This window comes from Pogoniulus pusillus, chromosome 13, assembly GCF_015220805.1.
Source record: "Pogoniulus pusillus isolate bPogPus1 chromosome 13, bPogPus1.pri, whole genome shotgun sequence".
NCBI classification, from domain to species: Eukaryota; Metazoa; Chordata; class Aves; order Piciformes; family Lybiidae; genus Pogoniulus; species Pogoniulus pusillus.
Window position 1 is genome coordinate 19,431,555 of NC_087276.1, and position 20,921 is coordinate 19,452,475.

Sequence of the window (20,921 nt, forward strand, 5' to 3'; positions counted from 1 at the left end):
CCATCTGTCACTGCCTGCTGGCTGCCAGCACTGAGCTCCCAAGCTCCAGCCTGTGACTGAGGCTTCTGCAGCTTCCCCTGCCCCACGATCCCTCTGTACCCCAGCACTGAGCTGAGGAATCCTGCTCCATGCCAGAGTCCCTAGCTCTGCAGCAGGACAGGACAGGATGCCACAGTCCTGAGCACCCCAAGCGGCCATACTCTGTTGCACTGGGTGTAGACTGGCACCACTTAGTCTGCTGCAGGCTGAGGATGTCCCTGGGGTCCAAGGCTGAGCGCTGGTGGGCACCAGCCCCCCTCTCCTTTATATAACCACCACCATTAATCCTCTCCCAGCTGGGCTTGGCTCCCGGGAAGGGAATAATCCTGCCGTGCCATCCCCGACCTCTTCTCAGATTAATGGCCACGGGCAGGCAGCGTGGCCCGGCTGCCAACCTCACTCTCTGCCTGCCCCTGCCCTTGCATCCCGGGCATGGTGTCCTGTGGCACCTCTGGCCCACCCCGAAAGGCCTTTTTGTCCTCCCTAGGGGCTGCATGTGGGCACATCAGTGGCAGCAGGGTGACCGAGTGCCCTGTGTGCCAGCTCAGCCATACCAGGAGCCCCTTGAAGCAATCAGAGCCATGTGTGGCAGCTGTGCCATGGGCACACATCCCTTACTGGGTGCTGCCAGCCCAGGAAGGGAGGACAAGGTAACATCCAACCTCACCACCAGGGGCACCCCTTGTCCTAGTCACCCCCCACTGAAAACCACGGGATCCACTGCCTTCCCCACGGGGATTTTATTGTCTTGTGCCTAGGGAGTGGGAGGAGGGAGGACCCTACACCAAACCAGCTGAGTGCAGGGTCCCTGAGGGTGGGGAGGGTGCAGGGATGTGAGCTGGGGCTGCCTGGAGGCCAGCTTGGCTCTGGGGGGTTGCCAGGGGGGCATATGGCTTCTCTCCTTCAGTGCTACTGCCGGCGGGGCCGGGGCGTGCTGGGGGTCCGTAACCGAGCCCAAGGGGTCTCCCGTGTTGTGTTGGCAGGGGGCCGAGGCCCTCAGCTCTCCTCCTCGGGGACGGGGGCTGCTGCTGGGCTCTTGCTCCTCTCCTCAGAGTCACCCGCGGGCAGGAGCAGGGCCGGGCTGGGGCTGGAGTGCCGCTGCTTGCGCATGAAGGGGAAAACCCTGTGGGCAGAGTGGGGTCAGCACTGATAGGGACCACACCAGCACTCTGGACGGCATCCCCTGCTCTCACCGCTGCTTCTTGGTCTCTGGAGGGATGATGGCTTCGGCCAGGAGGTTCTTGTAGAGGTCTGACTTGAGGAACCGTGGGTAGGAGTCCTGGGAGAGCAGAGGCATCAGGCTCCTGCCCAAGCCTGCCCTGTCCAGCCCAGCCCTGCCTTCACCTACTTTCTTCATCAGCATGTAGATGTGCATCTGGGCATCATCCATCACGTAGCGGTGGGGCGTCTTGATGCCTTCCAGCGTCCTCTCCATGGTCTTGCTGTCGATGTTCACCCAGCGCGTGGCCCCGGGAGCCAGGAACTGCCTGCAGAGTCATAGCTGGTGGTGAGCATCCAGTTGCTCAGCAGGATGCAGCATCGTGGTGGCTTGGCCCCCACCAAACCCCAACCCGCCAAACCCTCACCCCATTGGCACTCACTGGTAGATGGAGTCCACGATCTCATCAATGCGGGACTGCTCCCCATAGCGCAGCTCCTCACACGCCTCCCAGAAGCTCAAGTTCTCAGCTGGGCAGGGGGACACAGTGTTGGGCATGGAGTGAGGCCCCCAGGCCATCACTGCTGAGCCCACAGCTCAGCCAGCTGGTGGACCAAATCCCTAAGATGGAACCAGCTGCTCCAGTGGGTGTTAAGTCCAGGGGTGCTGGGACATGGCAGTGGGCCAAGGAGTGCAAGGATACAGTGGTGGGTAAAGAGATGCCAGGACAGGTTGGTCTAGGGGTGCTGGAATGTGGTGGAAGCTTTGAGTTCACCAGGACGAGGCAGTGGGTTTGGTATTGCCAGGATGCCACCATGGGCCATGATGGTGGGTCTAGGGGTGTTGAGAGAGGTTAGCGAGTTGGGGGCACCAGGATGTGACATATGGGTCTGGGGGTGTTGGGGTGGAGCAATGGGGGAAGGAATGCAGAGCTGAGACTGCTCACCACTGAACTCCTTCTTGAGGAATTCCAGGAGCTGTGCCCGGCCCAGAGGGTCCATGAGGAGCTCGCTGAAGTTGAAGCCCCAACGCTCCACACGCAGCTTTGTAGGGGCTGGCACCCTGAGGGGGACACCGCTGTCGGAGTGGGCAGTGGGCAGCTTGTCCTGTGGGGTGGGGTACTGGGGGGAGAGGAATGCTTACGTGGGGGCATTCATGGCCCAGTAGGTGGTGTCATCCGTGATCCAGGGGTTGCTGGGCAGGCAGCCAGACATGATGGGGTCATGAGGCACGTACTGCTCATTGAACTTGATGTACCTGCCAGGAGTGGCAGCTGGAGGGGTGGATGGGGCCACCAGCTCACAACTGCCACCAGCTCCAGCTTCCCATGGTGGGAAGATGCTGAGGGAGCGCTCAGGATCTGCTTCCCGTCAACGGTGATGGAAGCATGTGTGCTGCCATGCCAGCAGCTGGCTGCAGGGGTGCCAGTGCCCCTATCACCCCAACAGGGGCTCTCCCCACAGCCAGAGCAGCCTCCAGCCACTCACCCCTCGAGGCAGATGGAGGATTTCACCCTGGTCCTGGCCATGGCTTTCCTGCAGTACTCAATCTGGGGCCGGGCACCGGGCAGATGTCAGGGATGCCTGGCAGCTCCCGTCCCCAGAAGCCACCCCCAGCCCTCACCTCACTCACCTCCCTCTTGTAGTAATCCATGTTCTTGGTCTGCAAGAGATGCACAGAGCTGGGTGAGGATGTGGTGGGGCCAGGATATCGTTCCCACCAGCTCTGGCATCACCACCTTGGACAAGGACCCAGGCATCCAGCACCCCTCCTTGCCCTGGCACCCTGCAGTCATTCCCATGGATTCTGTCCCCATCCCCACCCACCTCCTGGCTCAGCCATCACAGCCCAGGGGGAAACCCTGATGTTGCCCCCCCCAACCCCAGCATGACACCAGCCCCAGGTTAGTGACACTTACTTGGGCAGAGGACATGGCACATGATGCAGAGAAGAGAAAGCAGGTAGTTAGTGAGGGCAGCCTGGGGCAGGAGAACACTGGGGCAGGGTAAGTGGGATTGTGACACAGGGAAGGGCCCAGCATGGGGTTCCCACAGGGATTAGGGGTGCTGGCACAGAGGGGTGGCAGGCACAGAGGGGTGGCAGGCACAGGGGTGAAACATGTGGACTGTCCAGCTCAGCTGGGGCATGCAGATGTTAGCAGCACTAGGCTTCCCTCCAGAGTGAGCATGGCCTAGTGGGGGATGGCCAGGCACCCACTGGGGCAGCTGGACACACACAGCTGGCTGTACCCTGTGCTCACTGGCAGCCCCAGGGGTGCCTGTGCCCCTGCTCACCAGCTGGACACGGGTGGTGTGGCTGTTCCGGCGCTCTGGACCCTGCTCCAGTACATTGGGGGCTCCTGGCTGCAATAAGAATCACGCTGGGGGCTGCTGGGCCCCTCCGGGCCTGGGTTGTGCCCAGTGTCAGGCCCATGCCCAGCACCCCTCGCTCCCGCAGCCCATCCTCACCGGGGGCCGGTTGACGAGCCAGTAGGCCTGCTCCTGGCAGTCGATGACAATGCGGTCGCCCTTCCGCCGCTGCTTGGCTGCCCTGCCCAGGCAAAGGCAGTAGGGGGGTGCTGGCACCCTGCCTTCCCTGGCATCCAAGGGTGCGCCATCCCCAGTGGGGTGCAGCGGGGCCACACCTGCACTCACCGGAGCTGCTCTCGTGCCTGCATCACTACGAAGTCCCAGGTGTGGTTGATGCGCTTGTGCAGGAGGTTGTAGTTATCCTGGAGGGCAGCAGCAGCTGTGTCACCCAGGTAGGCACAGCAAGGCGCTTGTCCCCTTGTCTGGCGCCAGGGTGCCACTGCAGGCTCCCCAACCACACGGGTGAGCCTCAGCTCCTGGGTGAGCTGAGACCCTCCAGCTCATCACAAGCATGAGGAGGACAGCACTCACCTTCTCGTGCTCAATCAGGTCACCCTGCTTGCGGATGTTCTTCTTGGCCAGGTAAATTGCTGCAAGAGGAGTGGTGGCACCTCAGGGTAGGTCAAGGAGGGGCTGCAGCCCTTGATGGAGCCAGCAGCACAATGGCACCTACCATAATCTAGCTCCGTGGCTGGCCATTTGGTGCTGGTCCAGAAGTAGGGGGTCTATGGTGGGGGAAAAGAGGTGAGGCAGACAACATATGGTGTCACAGTGCCAAGGTGGGGGAGCCCCAAGCCCACAGCAGTGCCCATGCCACGGGTGGAGCATACCTGGAAGCGGTAGGGTGACTCATCTGCCCGCAGCACCAGGCTGCGGGGGTCTCTGAGCGGGTAGATGTAGCCATGCTTCACGATCAAGTTGCCGAGGTGCAGCGACTCTGGGGGGAGCAGCAGCAGGAGGCTGTGTGGTGGCTCAGCAGCCCCAGTTGCCCCCACAATGATGGCTGCCTGTGCCAGGGCACTCACCCTCCTCAGAGATGCCATACTTCTGGATGAGCCACTCCACAATGTCATTCCCTGGGAACCAAGAAAGCATTAGCAGGGGTGCCATGGGGTTCCCCTAGACTTGGTACAGGAAGGTTCAAAAGCTGGGCATCCTGGCACGGCATGGTGGGGTCATGCAGGGTGATGGGGGCCCTGCCAAGGACGTGCTGGGCTGCCCGCCTTGGTGAGTGCCCGCCCCGCTCAGCCGATGCATAATTGATCCCAGCTGCAGCACTGAGCACCCGCGGGTGTGGGAAGGCAATCGGCATAGGGTGCCACAGGGCTGGGTGAGGTGCCAGGGCCACCCAGAAAGCACCAGAATGCCCCCACAAGTCTCTTCCACCCCACCTCAGGAACCCACCTGTCATGGCGTGAGGGATGACAGTGATGAGCAGGCGCTGGTTCCTCATCTTGATGCCCATGTCGGGGTCCTGCATACTGACGATCATCTTCTCCATCTGCTGGGCATAACCCACCACACTCAGCCTTCTCATCTGGGTTCACCAGGCCTGGGCACTGCCTGGCTCCCCTCACCCCAACTCAGCGGACCCTGTGTTCAGCCTGAGGACAGTCTGTCACCTTGCAGCTGGACCCTGGGGCACTCTGCTCAGCTCAGGGACAACCTAGCTTCCCTCACCCAGACGCAAGGCAGCCCACGCCCAGCCCGAGGAAACCCTTACTTCCCTTGCTCCAACCCAGGGTACTCTGTAGTAGTTTCAGGGACAGCCTGGCACCCTGCAGCCAGACACAGGGAACCCTGCACCCAGCTTGGACACAACCTGGCATCCCCCACCCCAATGCAGGGCACCCTGTGCTCGGCCCAGGCAGAGCCGGGCTCCTCTGCTCGAACCCAGGGCACCCTGTTCCTAGTCCGGGCACAGCATGGCACACCGCAGCCGTTCCTCATCACTCTGTGCTTGGAGCAGGGCCAGCCCAGCACCCTGCAGCCCCATCTGGGGCACCCAGCCCCCGGGCAACCCTGGGCCGTTTTTGGTGCTGGGGCAGCAGCCCGGCCAGAGGGTATGGGCTGAGTCCCAGCTCCGGGCACTGCCCGTGGGTGTCCCAGCGCGGCGGTGCCGAGATGGTGCCGCTGTCCCTTGGGACACTGCGTGCTGCCGGCCGCCGGCGGTGCCCGGTGCTCCATGTCTGCATTGCCCGGTGCAGTGCCTGTGCCCGGCTCCCAGAGGGCTAGTGTCCAGTCTCCACAGTCTCAGTGCCCTGTTCCCGGTCCCTGCAGTCCCAGCGTCCAGTCCCCGCGGTCCCCAAGGTACCGGTGCCCGTAGCCCGGGACGCCTATGATGCTCACAGCGCCCGGTCCCGGCGCGGTGCCAGCCTCCTGTTGGCCGGTGCCGGCTCACCTTATGCAGACAGGGCATCTGGAGGCGCGGGGACCGGCCGCGGGGGCCGCCGATGGTCATCGCGGGAGCGCGCCCCGAACTGTGCCGCTCCTCCCGGCCGCTCCCGGCCCCGCCCGGCGCCTCCCCTGCCCCCGCCCCCGGCATGGCCACGCCCTGCGCCGGGCACCACCGAGCCTCGACCCTGGGACCCGTCACCGGCCATCGCCTTGCCCGCTGGGCTCCACGGGCCGAGTTCCTCCGACCCCGCACCGGGCCGGGGAAGCGCAGGGCTGGCCAGGGGGTACGAGAGGGAACCACTGTAGCTGTTGTAGCGACTGAGTGGGCAGGGTGCGGGCAGTGCATTGAGGGTACTGGCAGGGTTCTTGAGGAGGTGTGGGCAGTGTGCACAAAGTGCTGGCAGGATGTGGGCAAGCAGCAGACAGGTTGTGGGTAGCGCGAACTGGGTACTAACTGGGTGAGGGCAATGCGGACCGGGCGTGGGCAGGATGCGAGCAACATGCAGGTACTGCGGGCAGCACTGGGGCTACAGGCCGGGTGCGGGCAGCACAGGCAGGGTCCGGTCAGGTTGCGGCCAGCGTGTGGGTACCGCGTTCAGGGTGCGAGCAGCGCAGGGTGAAGTGCGGGCTCTACATCGGGGTTACAGGCAGGGAGCGGGCAGTGTGCGGACAGCGCGGGGCGGGCACGCACGGCCGATGAGCTCACTGCAGTCTCGCCGCCCATGAGTGGCGGGGCTGGAGCCGCCCGGCGCCGAGGGGCGGGGGCGGGCGGGGGCGGGCAGCGGAGCCGCCGCGTCTGCGGGAGCCGCCGCCGCCGCCCCGCCGGGCAGCGCCGGGGAGCGCAGCGGGGCAGCAGCGGGGCTGGAGCGGGAGCGGAGCAGCAGGCACCGGCGAGCTCGGCGGCAGCGGGAGAGACGAGCGCGGCCGTTGGTCCCGGAGGAGCCGCTGACACCGGCAGAGCCGCGCCCCGGGCCCCGGTAGCGGCCGCCCCGCCCGGCCCCGGGGTCGCTGGGCCCCGCCGTCCGGCTCAGACATGCTCGGCCTGGATGTGTGCGAGGCCGGCGGGCAGCTGCTGGAGCTGCTCTGGCTGGCGCTGTGCTACCGAGGTGAGTAGCGGTGAGAGGGCATCGCACGGTGCCCCGGGAGAGGGGGGAGCATCGCCCCGGGTCTCCAACTGGTGAGCGGGACCCCAGGCACCCAGGGAGTTCGTCAGCGAGTATTGCTCCAGGCCCCGGGGACTGGAGCCCGCGGGGTAGGGGGAACCCACCCAACTACCCCCTGCCACCGGACATCTTGTCCTGTGGCACCCAGTGTATGTCACCCTGTCCTGCACCCTTGTGGGTCTGGGAGAGCCCCTGGATGGGTGCATCCCTGAGCTGGGAGCCAGTGTGACCGGGTGCCCCACACTGCCAGGGTGCACCTAGGGGTGCAACAGGGCCACTGCTCTGTGCCTTGGTCACCGCTTCTACCCTGGGGATCCACACGGCTCCCGTGGCCCCTGCCCCACACTGTGGCCTCTGCATGTCCCCAGGGATGGGGTTTCCAGGGGCTTTGAGGAGCTCAAGACTTGTAATCAGAAGGAAGATGGATGTAGTGGGACAAAGCAGCAGTCAGGGCAGAGACAGGGGCTGTGGCGACATCACCCACTCTTGTGCCCCCCACTGCCTGGCACCCACGAGATCCACCCTATGCTCCAGAACTGCTTTTTGATCCCTGCAGCCACTGGCAGTTTGGGTTTAGGGTGTTAGATGGGGCTGGTGGTTACCCAGCAGGATTGAAGGGGGCTGTGGGGTGGTGACAAGGACCTGTCTGTCTGGTAGAATGTGAAGGGCACGTGTGTGCCATGGTGGGCTGCAAACACTCTCCCCAGACTCTGCATACCATACAGGCACCAGCTTGCCTTGCTACATGACTGTGTGGAAATGCAGCTGGTGGCAACGCCTCGGGTCTCAGCTGTGCCACCAGGCCCTGGTGACACAGAACCTGGTGGTGTCCCCACAGCCCAAAGAAGGGGGACAACTCGGTTGCCTGTGATATATTACCCACAACCATCCATGGCATCTGCCAGCTCAACCACCACCTGCCCACCAGTGCCTGCCTGTCAGAGGGTTGGGGTGTTCCCCGGGTGTCCCCGGGGCTGCCACTGCCTGTCCCCTGCAGACATCATGGCTGACAAGCAGGGGGTGACGCTGTCGCTGGAGGAGGAGGAGGATGCCGACGTGGCCCTGGCTTATAAGACACCAGAGAAGAAGAGCCTGCAGGAGATCCAGGAGCTGGACCCAGGGGACGAGAGCCTGCAGAAGTACAAACAGGCTCTACTGGGTGCCATCCCTGCTGTCGTGGGTAAGGCTGGGGACTGCCCATCAGGCTGGGCATCCACTCCAGCACCCTGGCACTGCAGCACCCTGGCACACTGGCCAGGTGATGCAACCTCAGCTGGTGCAGGGAGCTCAGGCATCCCCAGCACTGTGAAGCATCCCCAGCAGGGAGGACACGTCCTAGTTGGCATTCTCCGTGGGTGCTGCCCATGCGTCCCATCTGTGTGGAGACCCTGGCATCCCCCTGAGAGGGTGATGGCTGCCTGGGGACCCCGGTTGCCATGGTTATGGGATCGCCGCTGCAGTTTCCATAGGAACGGCTACCAGGGACCAGGAAATTCATTGGGATGACAGAGGAAGCAAGCAGCTGCAGGGCCTGGGGTGGCATGGCTATGGGTGCCCAGACAGTGTCCCATCTCCCACAGCAGCCACCCCAGCCTGAGCTGCCCTCAGTGCCTGCAGGGCCTGGGCCAGGCTGGGTGTGCTTCACAGTTCCAGGACCCTGGTGTGTGCAGGGAGGCTGGGGTGGATGTGCCAGCTGGTGGTGTGTGCGCAAACCAGAGGGGTGCCCGATAGTGGGCGTGCAGCATAGGGGAAAATGTGCAAGCTGGTGGGGTGCAAGCTGCTGATGAAGTGTGGCTGAATGCCTTTGCCTGCATGTGCTGCCCCCTCCTCCCCAACGACCTTGGCCCATCCTGAGACAGCGATCATCTCACATCAGCCCCAGGAGATAGCTTAGGCTGGTCACATTAAACATGGTTCCACCCCAAAAGTGGTGATGCCAGTGCTATGGCTGACCTGAGATGCCTTCTGGGGTGCCCAGTACACTGGCTCCTAACACCTGCTCTCTGGGTACTCTGACCTGTTGTGCCATTACAGGTGACATGGGCAACCCCTCTCTAGCTGTGCTGTGATGGCAATGCCAATGCCAAGGGACTGGACAGGGGTGGGTTAAGTTTGTGCCCTGCCACTTGTTCCTAGATGCCAACATTCCCAACGTGCAGGTGACAAAGCTCACCCTGATGTGCGAGCAGGCACCTGGACCCATCACCATGGACCTTACAGGTGAGTGGTGAGGATCCCTGTGAGAGGAGGAGGAGGAGGAAGGGGTGCTGAGCTGATGAGCCATTTCCCGGTGCAGGAGACCTCGAGGTGCTCCAGGGACAGGCCTTTGTGCTGAAGGAGGGAGTGGACTACAGGGTGAAGGTGTCCTTCAGGGTGAGTGGTGTGTGTGTCACCCTGTGCCCATTGGCTGGGCATCACCCTGCTGCTGTCATACCCTGAAGTCCCTGCCCCAAGAGGTCTCTGCTCCCCATGAATCCCTTTTCCTACGTGTCCTTGTCTCACAGGATCCCTCCTGCTACCTATGGGTCTGCTGCCCCAAGGTCCCTGCCACCTTGGCATATCTGCTCTGCACTCTTCATTCCCAGGGTCTGTGCCTCTCTTGGGGGGCCCCCCTGCTCAACCCGAGGTCCCTGACCACTCTGGAGTTCCTGACCTCCTGTGTCCTTGGCACCCTGGAAAGCCTTACTGCCCCCAGCATCACCAGGGTGCCTGTCATCCCACAGTCCTTGCCTGTGTCAGAGGTCCCAGCCATGCTGAGTTTGTGCCTTTCTCAGAAGTGCCTGGAGGTCTCTGCTGTCCTTGGGGCAGGTGTATGGTGTCCCTGCCATTTCAGAGTCCTTGCCCCTTCTGGGGTTTCCTGCAACGCCTGGCGCTGCTCAGTGCTGAGCCCTCACCAAGAAGCTCCATCTCCTGGGGGGGTTCAGGAAGGGGCTTTAGTTGTAGGTGCCCCTCCAAGGCCAGACATCGCCAGGGCAGCAGTGGTGGCACCGTGCTGTGAGACATCTACCCATGGCTCCCCTGCCTTCTGCCCACAGGTGAACAGGGAGATCGTCTGTGGGCTGCGGTGCCTGCACCTCACCTACCGCCGGGGCCGGCCCGGTGAGTGGGGTTGGGGTAGGGGGAGTGTGGTAGGGGAGTCTGTGCTGCCCCAGTCCCACTCACCCGGCCCTCCTCTCCCCTTCTCTGCCAGTGGACCGCGACGTCGTCATGGTGGGCAGCTACGCGCCGCGGGCCGAGGAGTACGAGGTGGTGACGCCGGCGGAGGAGGCGCCGCGGGGCTGGCTGGCGCGGGGCAGCTACCGCGTCCGCTCCCTCGTCACCGACGACGACCAGACGGAGCACCTCTGCTGGGAGTGGGGCCTCTGCATAAAGAAGGGCTGGGAGGACTGACACCCCCATCCTCACCCTCGCTCCCCCCGCCAGCGCGGGGACGCGGTGCCTGTCACCCTGGGGGACGCCTCGCTGGCACCGCCGCCCTTGCCTGGGCTGTGTGAAGCGCTGTGGGGGGTCCCTTGGCGAGCAGGCGCCCGTGGTCTTCGCAACCAAAGTTGTTTTTAATTGCTGTTTTCTTTTTAAATACCGATGCCCGCCTGCTCTCTGCGATGTCCCCATCTCTGGGGACGCGGCCCTGGCCCTGCCACGGTGGCACCGTGCCCGGCTAGCTGCCCGGTCGCAGGCTGTGCTCTTCCATCGCCATTAAACCCCACAGACTGGTCTCTTACTGGTTGTCTGTGTCCCCATCGCCTCGGCTCAGACTCTTTTCCCCGTCCCCATCTCGGCGTGGGGACAGGCAGCTGGAAAACGGCCACCTGGTCCCACTGCTTATCAGTGGTGCTGGGCAGCCAGTAGCAGAGGGCCACGAGCCCTAGGGGACTGGCACCACCCGCCCCGGGCCCTTATCTGCGTCCTCTCCCCTGGGCACTGGCTCTGGCACCAGCACCATGTGGGGCTGCAGGGCCCGGCTGATTTGGCTGCTTGTGCTGTCACTGGCATGGCTGTGCCCAGCACTGGGGGGTGAGGAGAAGGATGGGGAAGTGGTGGCCGAGGAGGAGGAGGAGGAAGTGTTCTCAGATGAGCTACAGGAGGAGGACGATGTCCTGGTGCTTCACGAGCACAATTTTGATCGTGCCCTGAATGAGCACCAGCTGCTGCTGGTGGAGTTCTGTAAGTGCCCCACTGTGGGCAGGGGTGTGGGCAGGGATGTATGTGAGAGTGGGCAGGGGCAGACATATGGGCATGGGCACACAAATGGGACACAGCATGGGGGAGTGGGCAGGGGGCAAGGCTGTAGGGCAGAGGGGCAAAGTTATAGGGCATGTGTCACGGAAGGCTGACGGGGGAAGGGACATGGAGCAGGGACACAGGCAGAGGATGTGGGACATGGAACACGGGCACCTAGTGGGGGTGTGGGACATGGGCTTTGGTGCAGGGCACCTGGGCAGGGGCATGAGCTGGAGCGCAACAGGCTCGAGCAGCTGTTATGTGCCTAAGCCACCTGCCAAGCCCATGCTGGGTACCTGGAACACCCCAAAGCTGTCATGGGGCTGTCCCTACCACCAATGCTGTACCTTGCCCACAGATGCACCATGGTGTGGGCACTGCCAGCGCCTGGCCCCTGACTTTGCCCAGGCGGCCTCCACACTGAGGAATGAGTCCAGCCTGGTGCGCCTGGGCAAGGTGGATGCCACGGCACAGACAGCCTTGGCCAGTGAGTTTGGAATCACCTCCTACCCTACACTCAAGCTCTTCCGTGATGGCAATCGCACCCACCCTGCCGCCTACACAGGTAGGGCTGTGGCATTCCTTGGAGACACCATGATGGGTTCTGGGGTGGGCTGGAGCGTCAGGGCAGGTGGCAGGGGTCATGGTAAGACAGATGGCAACATCTTGATGGGAGTCATGGTGGGGGTGTTGGTGGCAGGTGACAGCACAACCATGGTGCATGGGATGATGGCATAGAGTGGCACAATGGTGATGGTGGGTGGTGCCCTCATGGTGGGGTTGGCAGGCTGGTGCTGGGTGGCTGGGGTGATGGTGGGAGCCTCTCTCTGGGTCCAGGCCGCATGGACACCGAGGGCATCGTGCGCTGGATGCAGCGTCGGGCTGGCCCCAGTGCCACGCTGCTGCAGGACACCGACACCGCTGCCGCCTTTGTCAGCTCCCAGGACTTGGTGGTCGTTGGCTTCTTCAAGGTGGGCTGGGGCTGGGTGGGGGCTGGGCTGTGGGCAGGGTGGGGGCTGTGGCTGCTCATGGTGTGGCTGTGCAGGACCTGGGGGGTGAGGCAGCACAGGTGTTCCTCGAGGTGGCCAGAGAGGTGGTGGACATGCCCTTTGGTGTGGCTGAGGAGGACCAGCTCTTCCAGGAGTATGGGCTGTCGGCCGACACTGTCTGTCTCTTCAAGAAGGTGAGGAGGTGGCAGTGGGGTGGTAAGGGCAGCCTGGCCCTCCTCCAGCCCTCACTGGCCCCCACCCTGGCAGTTCGATGAGGGACGTACAGACTTCCCTGTGGATGCAACACGAGGGTTGGACACAGCTGAGCTGACCCAGCTGCTCCGTGTCCACAGCATGAAGCTGGTGATGGAGTTCAACAGTGAGGTACAGCCTGTTCTTGTCCACATTTCCATCTCTGTGAGGGCCGTGGCTTGCCTGCCCTCATGCTCCTCCTCCTCCGCCCTAGACTTCCAACCAGATCTTCAGTGTCAAGATCCCCCACCACATGATACTCTTCCTCAACAAGTCATCATCAGAGCAGCTGGCACTGCAGGATGGCTTCCGGGCAGCTGCTGGCACCTTCCGGGGCAAGGTGAGGTCTCATGGCAAGGGTATGGAGAGGTGGCCACAGGGCAGCACAGCCTGAGTGTCACTTGTCCCCTGCCCAGGTGCTCTTCGTGGTGGTGGATGTGGCTGGATATGGTGCTGAAGTCCTGCCCTTCTTTGGCATGACAGCAGCTGATGCTCCCACCCTGCGCCTAGTCAAGATGGAGAACAACCGCAAGTACCAGATGGAGCAGGACTCCTTCTCGGACACAGCCATACGCAGCTTCATTCAGGGGGTGCTGGATGGCAGGGTGAAGGTGAGGCAGGAGGCACTGTGCCAGCGAGGCCTGAGCATGCTTCCCTGTGGACTGCTAACTCTGAAGCCTAATGATGGCAGCTGTGCAGGGAACACCATCACCTGCTTGCTGATACTTCTGCTGCCAGGCCTGGGGATTTGGAGGGGTTGTTATGGCAAGGAGGCAGGCAGGAGACCACTGATGTGGAGACTTGGAGCTGGGATGGTGTCAAGGGGGAAGAGGTGTTCCAGGAAGTTGCACTGGAGCAACCATGGCTGCATACTGAGGGCCCCTTGCCCCAGCCTGCACTGTGCCACAACCCCCTGCTCGGTCTGGGTTGTGGCCATCCTGGCTGTCCCCACAGCCTCGCCTGCTGAGCGCAGAGCCCCCTGAGGACTGGGACAAGAGGCCTGTCAAAGTCCTGGTGGGGAAGACCTTTGAGCAGGTGGCATTCGATGAGACCAAGAACGTCTTTGTCAAGTTCTGTAAGTGTGGGGCTGCCCATGGGCCTCCCTTGGCTCTGCCAAGAGGCTGAGACCCCTACTGCCACAGCCCTCAGCACTGTCACTGGCCCGTGCCCAGGGGCTGCCATGCCGTGGTGCTGGCAGAGCGCCAGTCCCCTGGCTCATCTCTCAGCATTGTGCCCGTCCCACAGATGCCCCGTGGTGCTCCCACTGCCAAGCCATGGCGGCTGCCTGGGAGGAGCTGGGAGAGCGCTACAAGGACCACGAGGACATAGTCATCGCTGAGCTGGATTCCACAGCCAACGAGTTGGAGAACATCACCATCAGTGGCTTCCCCACCCTGCACTACTTCCCTGCAGGGCCGGGCAGGAAGGTAGGTGGGGGGCACTTGTGGGGCCAGCCTGGCTCTGGCAGCACCAGGGGGATGGAATTGCCTCTCATCTCCCTTCTATTCTGTGGCTCCAGATGGTTGAGTACAAGAGTGCCAGAGATGTGGAGACCTTCTCCAAGTTCCTGGAAAACGGAGGGACACTGCCTGAGGAGCCACCAGTGGTGAGTGGTGTTCCCCAACCCCAGGGCCAGGGACACCCACCCACCCTAGAGCGCCTCCAGACCCTGCTGGGGGGACAGATCTTGCAGGACAGGGACAGGCAGTGGGGGACACAAATCCATCCTTGTGTCACTGCTGCCTTCTCCAGGTGTCCAAAAGCCCCGAGAACAGCACTGGCCCAGGGGAGCCAAGCCCACTGGGGACAAATGAATCCCGGGATGAGCTCTGAGCCTTGTCCCACTGGATGAATCCCAAGATGAGCTCTGAGCCCTGCCCCACTGAATGAACCCTGGGGTGAGCTCTGAGCTCTGCCCTGTTGGACGAACCCTGGGCTGAGCTCTGAGCTATGCCCCACTGGATGAATCCCGAGGTGAGCTCTGAGCCCTGTCCTGCTGGATGAATCCTGGGGTGAGCTCTGAGCTCTGCCCTGTTGTATGAACCCCGGAGTGAGCTCTGAGCTATGCCCCACTGGGTGAATCCTGAGGTGAGCTCTGAGCCCTGTCCTGCTGGATGAATTCTGGGGTGAGCTCTGAACTCTGCCCTGCTGGATGAACCCTGGGGTGAGCTCTAAGCTATGCCCCACTAGATGAATCCTGAGGTGAGCTCTGAGCCCTGTCCTTCTTTCTGTGATAAACGACCTGGAAAAGGTGCAGGCTCTGGTCCATGTCTGTGGCTCCACAGCACCATAAGGTGCACGTCTGGGGGGCACCCATGTGTCTTGGGGACACAGCAGAGATGAGGATGGGCAGAGACTGCAAACCCACAAGGCAGGTTGGTCCTGGGCACACATGGAGGGCATTTTGCAAGGGGTCTCCTGCTCATACAGGCAGCCTTGTGATGACATTGGGTGGTTGAGGCTGCAGAGGACACAGTCCTGGGAAGAGCCCAGTAGTCTCCACACTGGCCCTTGTGCAGTGCTGTCAAGGTGCAGGTGATGGGAGAGCAGCTGGGGTCTCCGTGGCCCAAAGATATCCCTCCCACTCCAGGCCACAATCACATCCCAGTCACAAGGATCACATTATCCCAACATGGTGAGGGTTGGAATGCCCCTCTGGAGAGTGTCCAGTCCAATTCCTCTGCTCAAGCAGGGGCACCCACAGCAGTGTGCCCAGGATCACAGTGGCATGGGGATTTGGAAGCTCTCCAGACAAGGAGACTCCACAACCTCTCCAGGGCTCCAGCATCCTCATACCAAACAAGTTTCTTTCCAGGTTCAGGTGGAACCTCCTGAGTTCCAGTTTGTGCCCACTGCCCCTTTCTCCTGTCCCTGGGCACCACTGGCAAGAGTCTGGCCATAGCATCTTTCCCCCAGGCCTTTTTCTGCTGCTGAGCATTGATCAGATCCTCTTCTTCAGGTTCAACCGCCCCAGGGCTCTCAGCCTTTCCTCCCCACAGAGATGCTCCAGGCCTCTCAGCATTGTCACAGCCTCCACTGGACTCTTTCCAGCAGTTCCCAGTCTCTCTCGAACTGGGGAGCCCAGAACTGGACCCAGCACTCTGGCTCTGGCCTCCGTAGGGTACAGTAGATGGAGAGAACCTCCATTCACCTGCTGGCTGATCACACAGACAGGGAAAGCAAGAAGCCCCCAACACTGGGCTCCATGTTCTGCACTTAGCATGGCTCACGGCCCCTGGGATCCTCTGATGTCCCCTCCAAACCCTGGCATCATCCCCTCTCCTCCGGGCCTGCTGCTCCCAGACCCTGGGCACTTCCTCCACAGGTACTGTTGGTCCTCTGAGGCCACCCCTCCATGGAGCTCACAGCTTCCCTAGCCCTGCCATGTGCCCAAGCCTGCCCTGCCCGAGGGACCCTGGTGTCGCGGGCCGGGCAGCCCGAGGAGGGCAGGCAAGTCGCAGCCCCGAGTCTGGAAGGCACTCGGTGGCATTCACTGCAGCCCGGTGCGGTGCCGCCGGGTCCCTGGCAGCTCCAATGTGCCACCGAGAGTGGCACCGCCGTGAAGTCCCTCGGCTTTGAGGGCTGTCCTGGCTGCTGTGGGTAGGCAAGGGCTGGTCTCTGACGGAGCTGGCACAGAGCAGGGGTAGGGAACAGGCAGGGCTGATGGTAGCAGTGGGAGCACCGGCACAGCTTTCTTGACTCCAAGTAAGCCCAGAAGGCTTCCCAGGGTGCTGGCTGCTGTATGGAGTGACCTGGCTTTACACAAGCCCCACAGACTGGCATCAGGAGCCCTCGTTGCATTTGGCAGCAGGCTTAAGTGCCCTCTTGCTGCCCTCCTTGAGACACAGAAGCTGACAGAAGACACAGGACTTACAGAAGCCTTTTTTATCCCACCTCGGCTTCAGCATTTAATCAGTTCCTGTCCCTTTTGTGTTTATCCCAAAGGGTCCCCTGATCAAAAATACAGGAGCTAAGCAGCAGGGGTCTGGACACACCTGTGCTGGGCACACAGGTGCCAGCTCCCTGTGGACCTGCATCAACCTCTTGGGAAGTAAATCCATCCCCAGTGAAACAGGGCTGGGGGGACAAGTGGATGGGCCACAAGACACCAGCACCCAGCCTGCTGCCCTGGCTCTGAGCTGCTCCTCACCCCACGGGAAGCCCCAGCCCCATGAGCTGGCACTGACCTTGACAGCCTTTGGGGATTTAGTCACAAGAAAGCTCAGGAGGAGCAATACCATCTTACCCTATCCAGCAGCTGAGATTGCCAGGCAGGTGGCTCGATGGTCTTCTGAGATGAGCTGAACCACTGCCCCTCTAGAGCAGGGCCCTCCATGTTGGCTAGGGGACAGCAGCGATGCCCTGGCACCATTCTGAGGCCATCCCTGGCAGAGGGCAGGGGGCAGTGGAAGCAAGGAGCAGCAGAGTGCCGGCTGCACAGTCCCTCAGGTTGACCACTGACATAAGAGCACTGTGACATGGGAAATATTCTCCTTTTATTACAATATATCAAAAATATGCAGCTTTAGTAAACAAGGTCATATTACACTTTCTAATGCACTGTACAATGCTACATTACACATAAATTCGGCATGGAGAGGGAGCCCAAGCTCCCACCAGCAGCTCCTTTAGGTGAGGCAACATCCAACGGCAGCTGGGAGCTTGCCCAGGTCTGTGCTGGAGTAGAGCAGGCTGCTGCCCTCTGCCCTGGACTCGCCCGGTGCCCGCAGCAGCAGCGCTGCCAGCATCTGCCCCAGGCCCTCTCCTCCGGTCCCAGAGTCTTTCACAGTCCTGTTCTCAAGCCTTGGCAGCTCTGGAGCTTAGTCAATCTTCTCCACCTTGCCAATGATCTTCTCCTCGAAGATGGGCAGGATGGTGTCATCCTCCCGCACTTCCTCGAAGACCACGCCGCAGTCGAACTCATCGCTCACCTTCTTAAAGTAATACCTGGAACCCAGAAACGTGGGGGCAGAGAGGAGAAAGAGTAGAGCAGGTGAATGGTCAGGGGGGCATCATGGGCCCCAAACCCAAGTACTCCCCTTCCAAGCCCCTGAGCTTGTAGTGGTTGTGGAGCAGCTCCCTTAGACAATGGAGGCAGCTGGGGCCACACTTATGCCCCTGCCCTCATCCGCTGAACAAAACACAGTGGTGAGGATGTGTACAGGCATGTTCAGGAGCTCCAGCCCCAAATCAAAACCCACTCAGAGCTCTCTCAAAAGTGTCTGAAGGCACCCATGCTGGTTGTGTATTTCTCTGCAGGCTTTCCCATGGCAGCTCCTAGTTGGAAGGGAGACTTGCAGAGCTACATACCTCATGCCTGGCTATGCTGGGACTCCAGCAGGACTCAGCCTCCCTGTCCTCACTGGAGGAAAATTTGGGAGGAGCCAAAACAGTTTTGGAAACTAGAGTGTTCCTCACAGCATCACTGAGTGCTGGCTGATGCTTCTCACCAGCCCAGAACCTCTCACAAGGGCCTGCAGGGCAGCTCAGCAGCTTCTGTTGGAAGGTGCAAACCATGTTGTAGGACAAAACCCAATTTGCCCTGTCCCTGTAACCTGCCTCTTCCAAGAGCCTGGGCTCCACTGTCACATCTCCACTGTAGCATGCCCAACAGGAACCCTCTTGGATGGTTGTCAGGACCTCCAGGAGCCCCTGACCTACCTCCTCCAGGTCTTGCATTGGTGGAGGGCACCGTGTCCTGGCAGTGCTATCTGCCAGGGGCCAGTGCCAGCCTGCTGGCACCAGAGCAGGCGTAGGGATAGCCCTTACCTGTAGTTCCCTTTCTTAGTCAGCAGCTCCTTGAACTGTCCCAGCGTCACCACGCGCCCCTTGACGAGGGTGCGGTAGGGGATGGGCTCCCCACAGAAGTAGTAGGCCACCACGATGTTCTCACACGGCTGGGACGTGCCACTGCCCAGTCTCTTCTGGGGCTTCAACCTGTCGTTGCAAAACACAAGTGACCTGCTGAGTACCAGCCCAGCTAGCAGCAAAGGCAAGCCATCTGGCCTGCCTCTGCAGAGCCTGGCTGGAGATGCCCAGGTAGCACCTAGGTCCCTCAGGAGCAACTTCTGCTTTGCCCATCAGCTCTCCTGGCATAGAGCTGCACACTGAGGCTGGAGAAGGAGCAAATGGCACTTGGAAAGGCTGGATGTGGCCAGACTGCAGCTGCAAGGAGGGTACAGGCTTTACCTCAGCCCCTTCATGCTGAAGAAACCTCTCCCCAGACATAAAGAGGGCATGGTCCTCCCTTGGGGAGTCACTGGGAAGCTCCAGGCAGTGCAGAGCATCCCAAGCCCACAGCAGCAGACCCTGGTCACCACCAGCACACTCCTCATGCACATTAAGCAGGCAGGGCTGGACTCATGCCCGGGGACAACACGACTCAGATCACTCAGGATTACTGCTGCTGTGGCCAAAACAGCTCATCACAGCTTCTGCTGACCCACACCTGCAAGGCTGCATGGACAGGGCTGCTCCCCACAGCTCCCTTGACCACCTCTCCCATTGATGTAGGTTGGAGGAGGCCAAGCTTACAGTGGGATGTGCCCTGGAGGCTTTGGGCCCCTCCCATCCGTACAGAGTGACAAGACAGCTGGCACCCCTAAACCTCAGTGGCGTCAGAGCTCCTATGCTCTCCTGGCTCAAGATGTTGCTCTGGTCTCATGCTATGTGGTACCATCACTAGACTGAAGGTGCCAGCCCAGCCCTGACCCTGTTTTCAGCAGCAAGAACCAAGCTCAGGCTGCTTTGCCCTGCTCTCCAGCTTCTCCTCTGGGGTGCCACAAACGCTGCACAAACACAGTAGCAGCCTACACAAACTGGTATCCTGGTATGTGTGGTCCAAGCCAGAGGCAGCCTTTCCCTTCAAAGGCACATGAAACAAATTTGGCAGCTTTAAAATAATATTTAAAAAGCAGGCTGGAAGAAAAAAAAAGATTTTTTGTATTTCCATGGCTGGAAAGTTGCTACAAACCCCAGAGTCTGCCAGGCAATGAGGTAATCTTGAAAGTGACTCTGGCCCTAACCTTTCAACAGTGGCTGGCGGGCAGAGTACCCTTTGAAGGCCATGTCCACATACACGTGGGCACTGCAGAGCAGACAAAGACTTCTTCCCTCTTACCAAAGGCAAGAGAGGTCTAAAGTTCAACTGAACAACCTTCCTGGTGCCTGCTCTGCCTGGGAGACCTTTACAGGAGATGCAGAGACAAGGGTCTGCTCCTCGTGCCAGCAGAGCTCTCAGAGCCTCTCCCATGCCCATATCAAAGCACAGGATGCCCTTTAGCTAGAAAAACATTGAGGAATTGAGTCATCCTTGGAAGAAAAAACCGAGGCATTTAAAGAAAAAATGGGTCATAAATTCAGGCAAATTCTGTGAACCCTGCGAGCCAGAAGTTAATTGAAGGGGTTTGGAAAACCTCAGAGTCCCAGAGCAGCTCTCAATCTGCTACAAACAAGTCGTGACTAAGGAGAGCTGCTGTGTGCTTGGAGACCTGGGGACACAGCTACGTGCCCTGTGCAGGCAGCAGAGCCTCTTCCCCCAGGGCTGCCTTTGCCTGGGAGGTGCAGAGGACACCCCCAAAGTCTGCCAGACTAGAAGCTAGAGTGGGACTGTGCTGATGGCTGGGAGCCTTCCTCCTCCTGATGTGTAATTGATACCTGAAAAGCCATTTCTGAATGTGCTTGGCCCAGCTCCTGTGCTCACCTCTTTCCAGAGCAGATGTACCCCAAAATGGTGCCCAAAATGATAGAACCATAGAATTGTTTTGGTTGAAAAAGATCTCCAAGATCATAGAGTCCAACCCTTAGCCCAGCACTGCCAGGTCACCACCAGCACCATGTCTCTGCAGCTTTGAAACCCCTCCAGAGATGGGCAGCCTGGGCCAGGATTTGACAACGCTTTTGGGGAATAAATTGCTCCTCATGTCCAACCCAAACCTCCCCTGGGGCAGTTGGAGGCCACTTCCTTTTGTCCTATCACTTGTTCCTTTGGAGAAGAGACCAACCCCTGCCAAAACTGCCCCAAAAGATTCCTAAGGTAGAAGCTCTGCAGAGCTGCACAGAACTGGGCTAGAGCCAGCCCCACGGCTTTAGGTGTCCCTGCATTTGCCATCAGTCACAGCAGGGTCAGACAGGGTCGGGCAGCAGGAGCAGGATGCAGACAGCCTAGCCAGAGCCAGTGATGCCCAGCAGGCTGAGCACAGCTGCTGAATGTGGAAGCGCTGAAAATGCCATTTCGCAAGAGCTCCTCTGGGGAGGATGAGACAGCACAACAGCCCCTGCTGCCGTCACCGCCGGGAGACCTCTAGAGACCGGGCCCTGCCCAAGCAGGATA

The 20,921-nt window shown here is 60.9% G+C and overlaps 5 protein-coding genes across 7 annotated transcripts in view; 3 read left to right on the plus strand and 2 right to left on the minus strand.

The window, feature by feature from the left end:
* The window catches only part of FAM234A (family with sequence similarity 234 member A), a 274,257-nt gene that overhangs the window by 22,506 nt on the left and 230,830 nt on the right, over positions 1-20,921 (plus strand). The window lies entirely within an intron of this gene.
* RGS11 (regulator of G protein signaling 11) lies at positions 765-5,195 on the minus strand. Of its 3 annotated transcripts, none has more exons than XM_064153285.1 (16): positions 4,972-5,195; positions 4,593-4,643; positions 4,398-4,504; positions 4,241-4,292; positions 4,099-4,157; positions 3,853-3,929; positions 3,667-3,748; positions 3,448-3,561; positions 2,831-2,860; positions 2,686-2,747; positions 2,342-2,455; positions 2,145-2,260; positions 1,641-1,728; positions 1,388-1,526; positions 1,233-1,318; positions 765-1,162 (listed from the first exon to the last, which is right to left on the minus strand). In XM_064153285.1, exons 1-16 carry the CDS (start codon positions 5,102-5,104, stop codon positions 1,036-1,038), a joined length of 1,437 nt encoding a protein of 478 aa, XP_064009355.1. In that variant the 5' UTR covers positions 5,105-5,195; the 3' UTR covers positions 765-1,035. The 3 variants fall into 3 exon arrangements, with proteins under 3 accessions (XP_064009355.1, XP_064009356.1, XP_064009357.1); XM_064153286.1 differs by having other exon boundaries at positions 3,493-3,561; positions 4,972-5,194; XM_064153287.1 differs by having other exon boundaries at positions 2,831-2,854; positions 3,493-3,561; positions 4,972-5,193.
* ARHGDIG (Rho GDP dissociation inhibitor gamma) lies at positions 6,773-10,848 on the plus strand. The gene is made up of 6 exons (XM_064153288.1): positions 6,773-7,070; positions 8,125-8,307; positions 9,264-9,347; positions 9,424-9,500; positions 10,163-10,226; positions 10,318-10,848. Exons 1-6 carry the CDS (start codon positions 6,998-7,000, stop codon positions 10,515-10,517), a joined length of 681 nt encoding a protein of 226 aa, XP_064009358.1. The 5' UTR covers positions 6,773-6,997; the 3' UTR covers positions 10,518-10,848.
* PDIA2 (protein disulfide isomerase family A member 2) lies at positions 10,944-14,508 on the plus strand. Its single transcript, XM_064153289.1, has 11 exons — positions 10,944-11,291; positions 11,707-11,913; positions 12,186-12,319; positions 12,394-12,531; positions 12,605-12,721; positions 12,804-12,929; positions 13,006-13,200; positions 13,544-13,664; positions 13,835-14,016; positions 14,109-14,195; positions 14,342-14,508. The coding sequence occupies exons 1-11, from the start codon at positions 11,069-11,071 to the stop codon at positions 14,420-14,422; spliced, it is 1,611 nt and encodes a 536-aa protein (XP_064009359.1). The 5' UTR covers positions 10,944-11,068; the 3' UTR covers positions 14,423-14,508.
* Positions 17,064-20,921, minus strand: part of AXIN1 (axin 1) — a 68,194-nt gene continuing 64,336 nt past the window's right edge. The window contains exons 9-10 of the mRNA XM_064153290.1: positions 18,359-18,526; positions 17,064-17,536 (exon numbers count right to left, since the gene is read on the minus strand). Of these exons, the coding sequence (XP_064009360.1) occupies positions 17,410-17,536; positions 18,359-18,526 (295 nt within the window). The 3' untranslated portion in view covers positions 17,064-17,409. The remainder of the gene's footprint in view (positions 17,537-18,358; positions 18,527-20,921) is intronic.

Excerpts from the sequence above, each read along its gene's own strand:
- RGS11 (XM_064153285.1), bottom strand. The coding sequence starts at position 5,104 with ATGAGAAGGCTGAGTGTGGTGGGTTATGCCCAGCAGATGGAGAAGATG. Across the intron at positions 1,729-2,144 it reads CCTCAAGAAGGAGTTCAGTG|CTGAGAACTTGAGCTTCTGG; the intron begins GTGAGCAGTCTC and ends CCCCCTGCCCAG. Across the intron at positions 1,527-1,640 it reads ATCGTGGACTCCATCTACCA|GCAGTTCCTGGCTCCCGGGG; the intron begins GTGAGTGCCAAT and ends ATGACTCTGCAG.
- ARHGDIG (XM_064153288.1), top strand. The coding sequence starts at position 6,998 with ATGCTCGGCCTGGATGTGTGCGAGGCCGGCGGGCAGCTGCTGGAGCTG. Across the intron at positions 7,071-8,124 it reads GCTGGCGCTGTGCTACCGAG|ACATCATGGCTGACAAGCAG; the intron begins GTGAGTAGCGGT and ends TGTCCCCTGCAG. Across the intron at positions 9,501-10,162 it reads GGGTGAAGGTGTCCTTCAGG|GTGAACAGGGAGATCGTCTG; the intron begins GTGAGTGGTGTG and ends TTCTGCCCACAG.
- PDIA2 (XM_064153289.1), top strand. The coding sequence starts at position 11,069 with ATGTGGGGCTGCAGGGCCCGGCTGATTTGGCTGCTTGTGCTGTCACTG. Across the intron at positions 13,201-13,543 it reads TGCTGGATGGCAGGGTGAAG|CCTCGCCTGCTGAGCGCAGA; the intron begins GTGAGGCAGGAG and ends CTGTCCCCACAG. Across the intron at positions 13,665-13,834 it reads GAACGTCTTTGTCAAGTTCT|ATGCCCCGTGGTGCTCCCAC; the intron begins GTAAGTGTGGGG and ends CCCGTCCCACAG.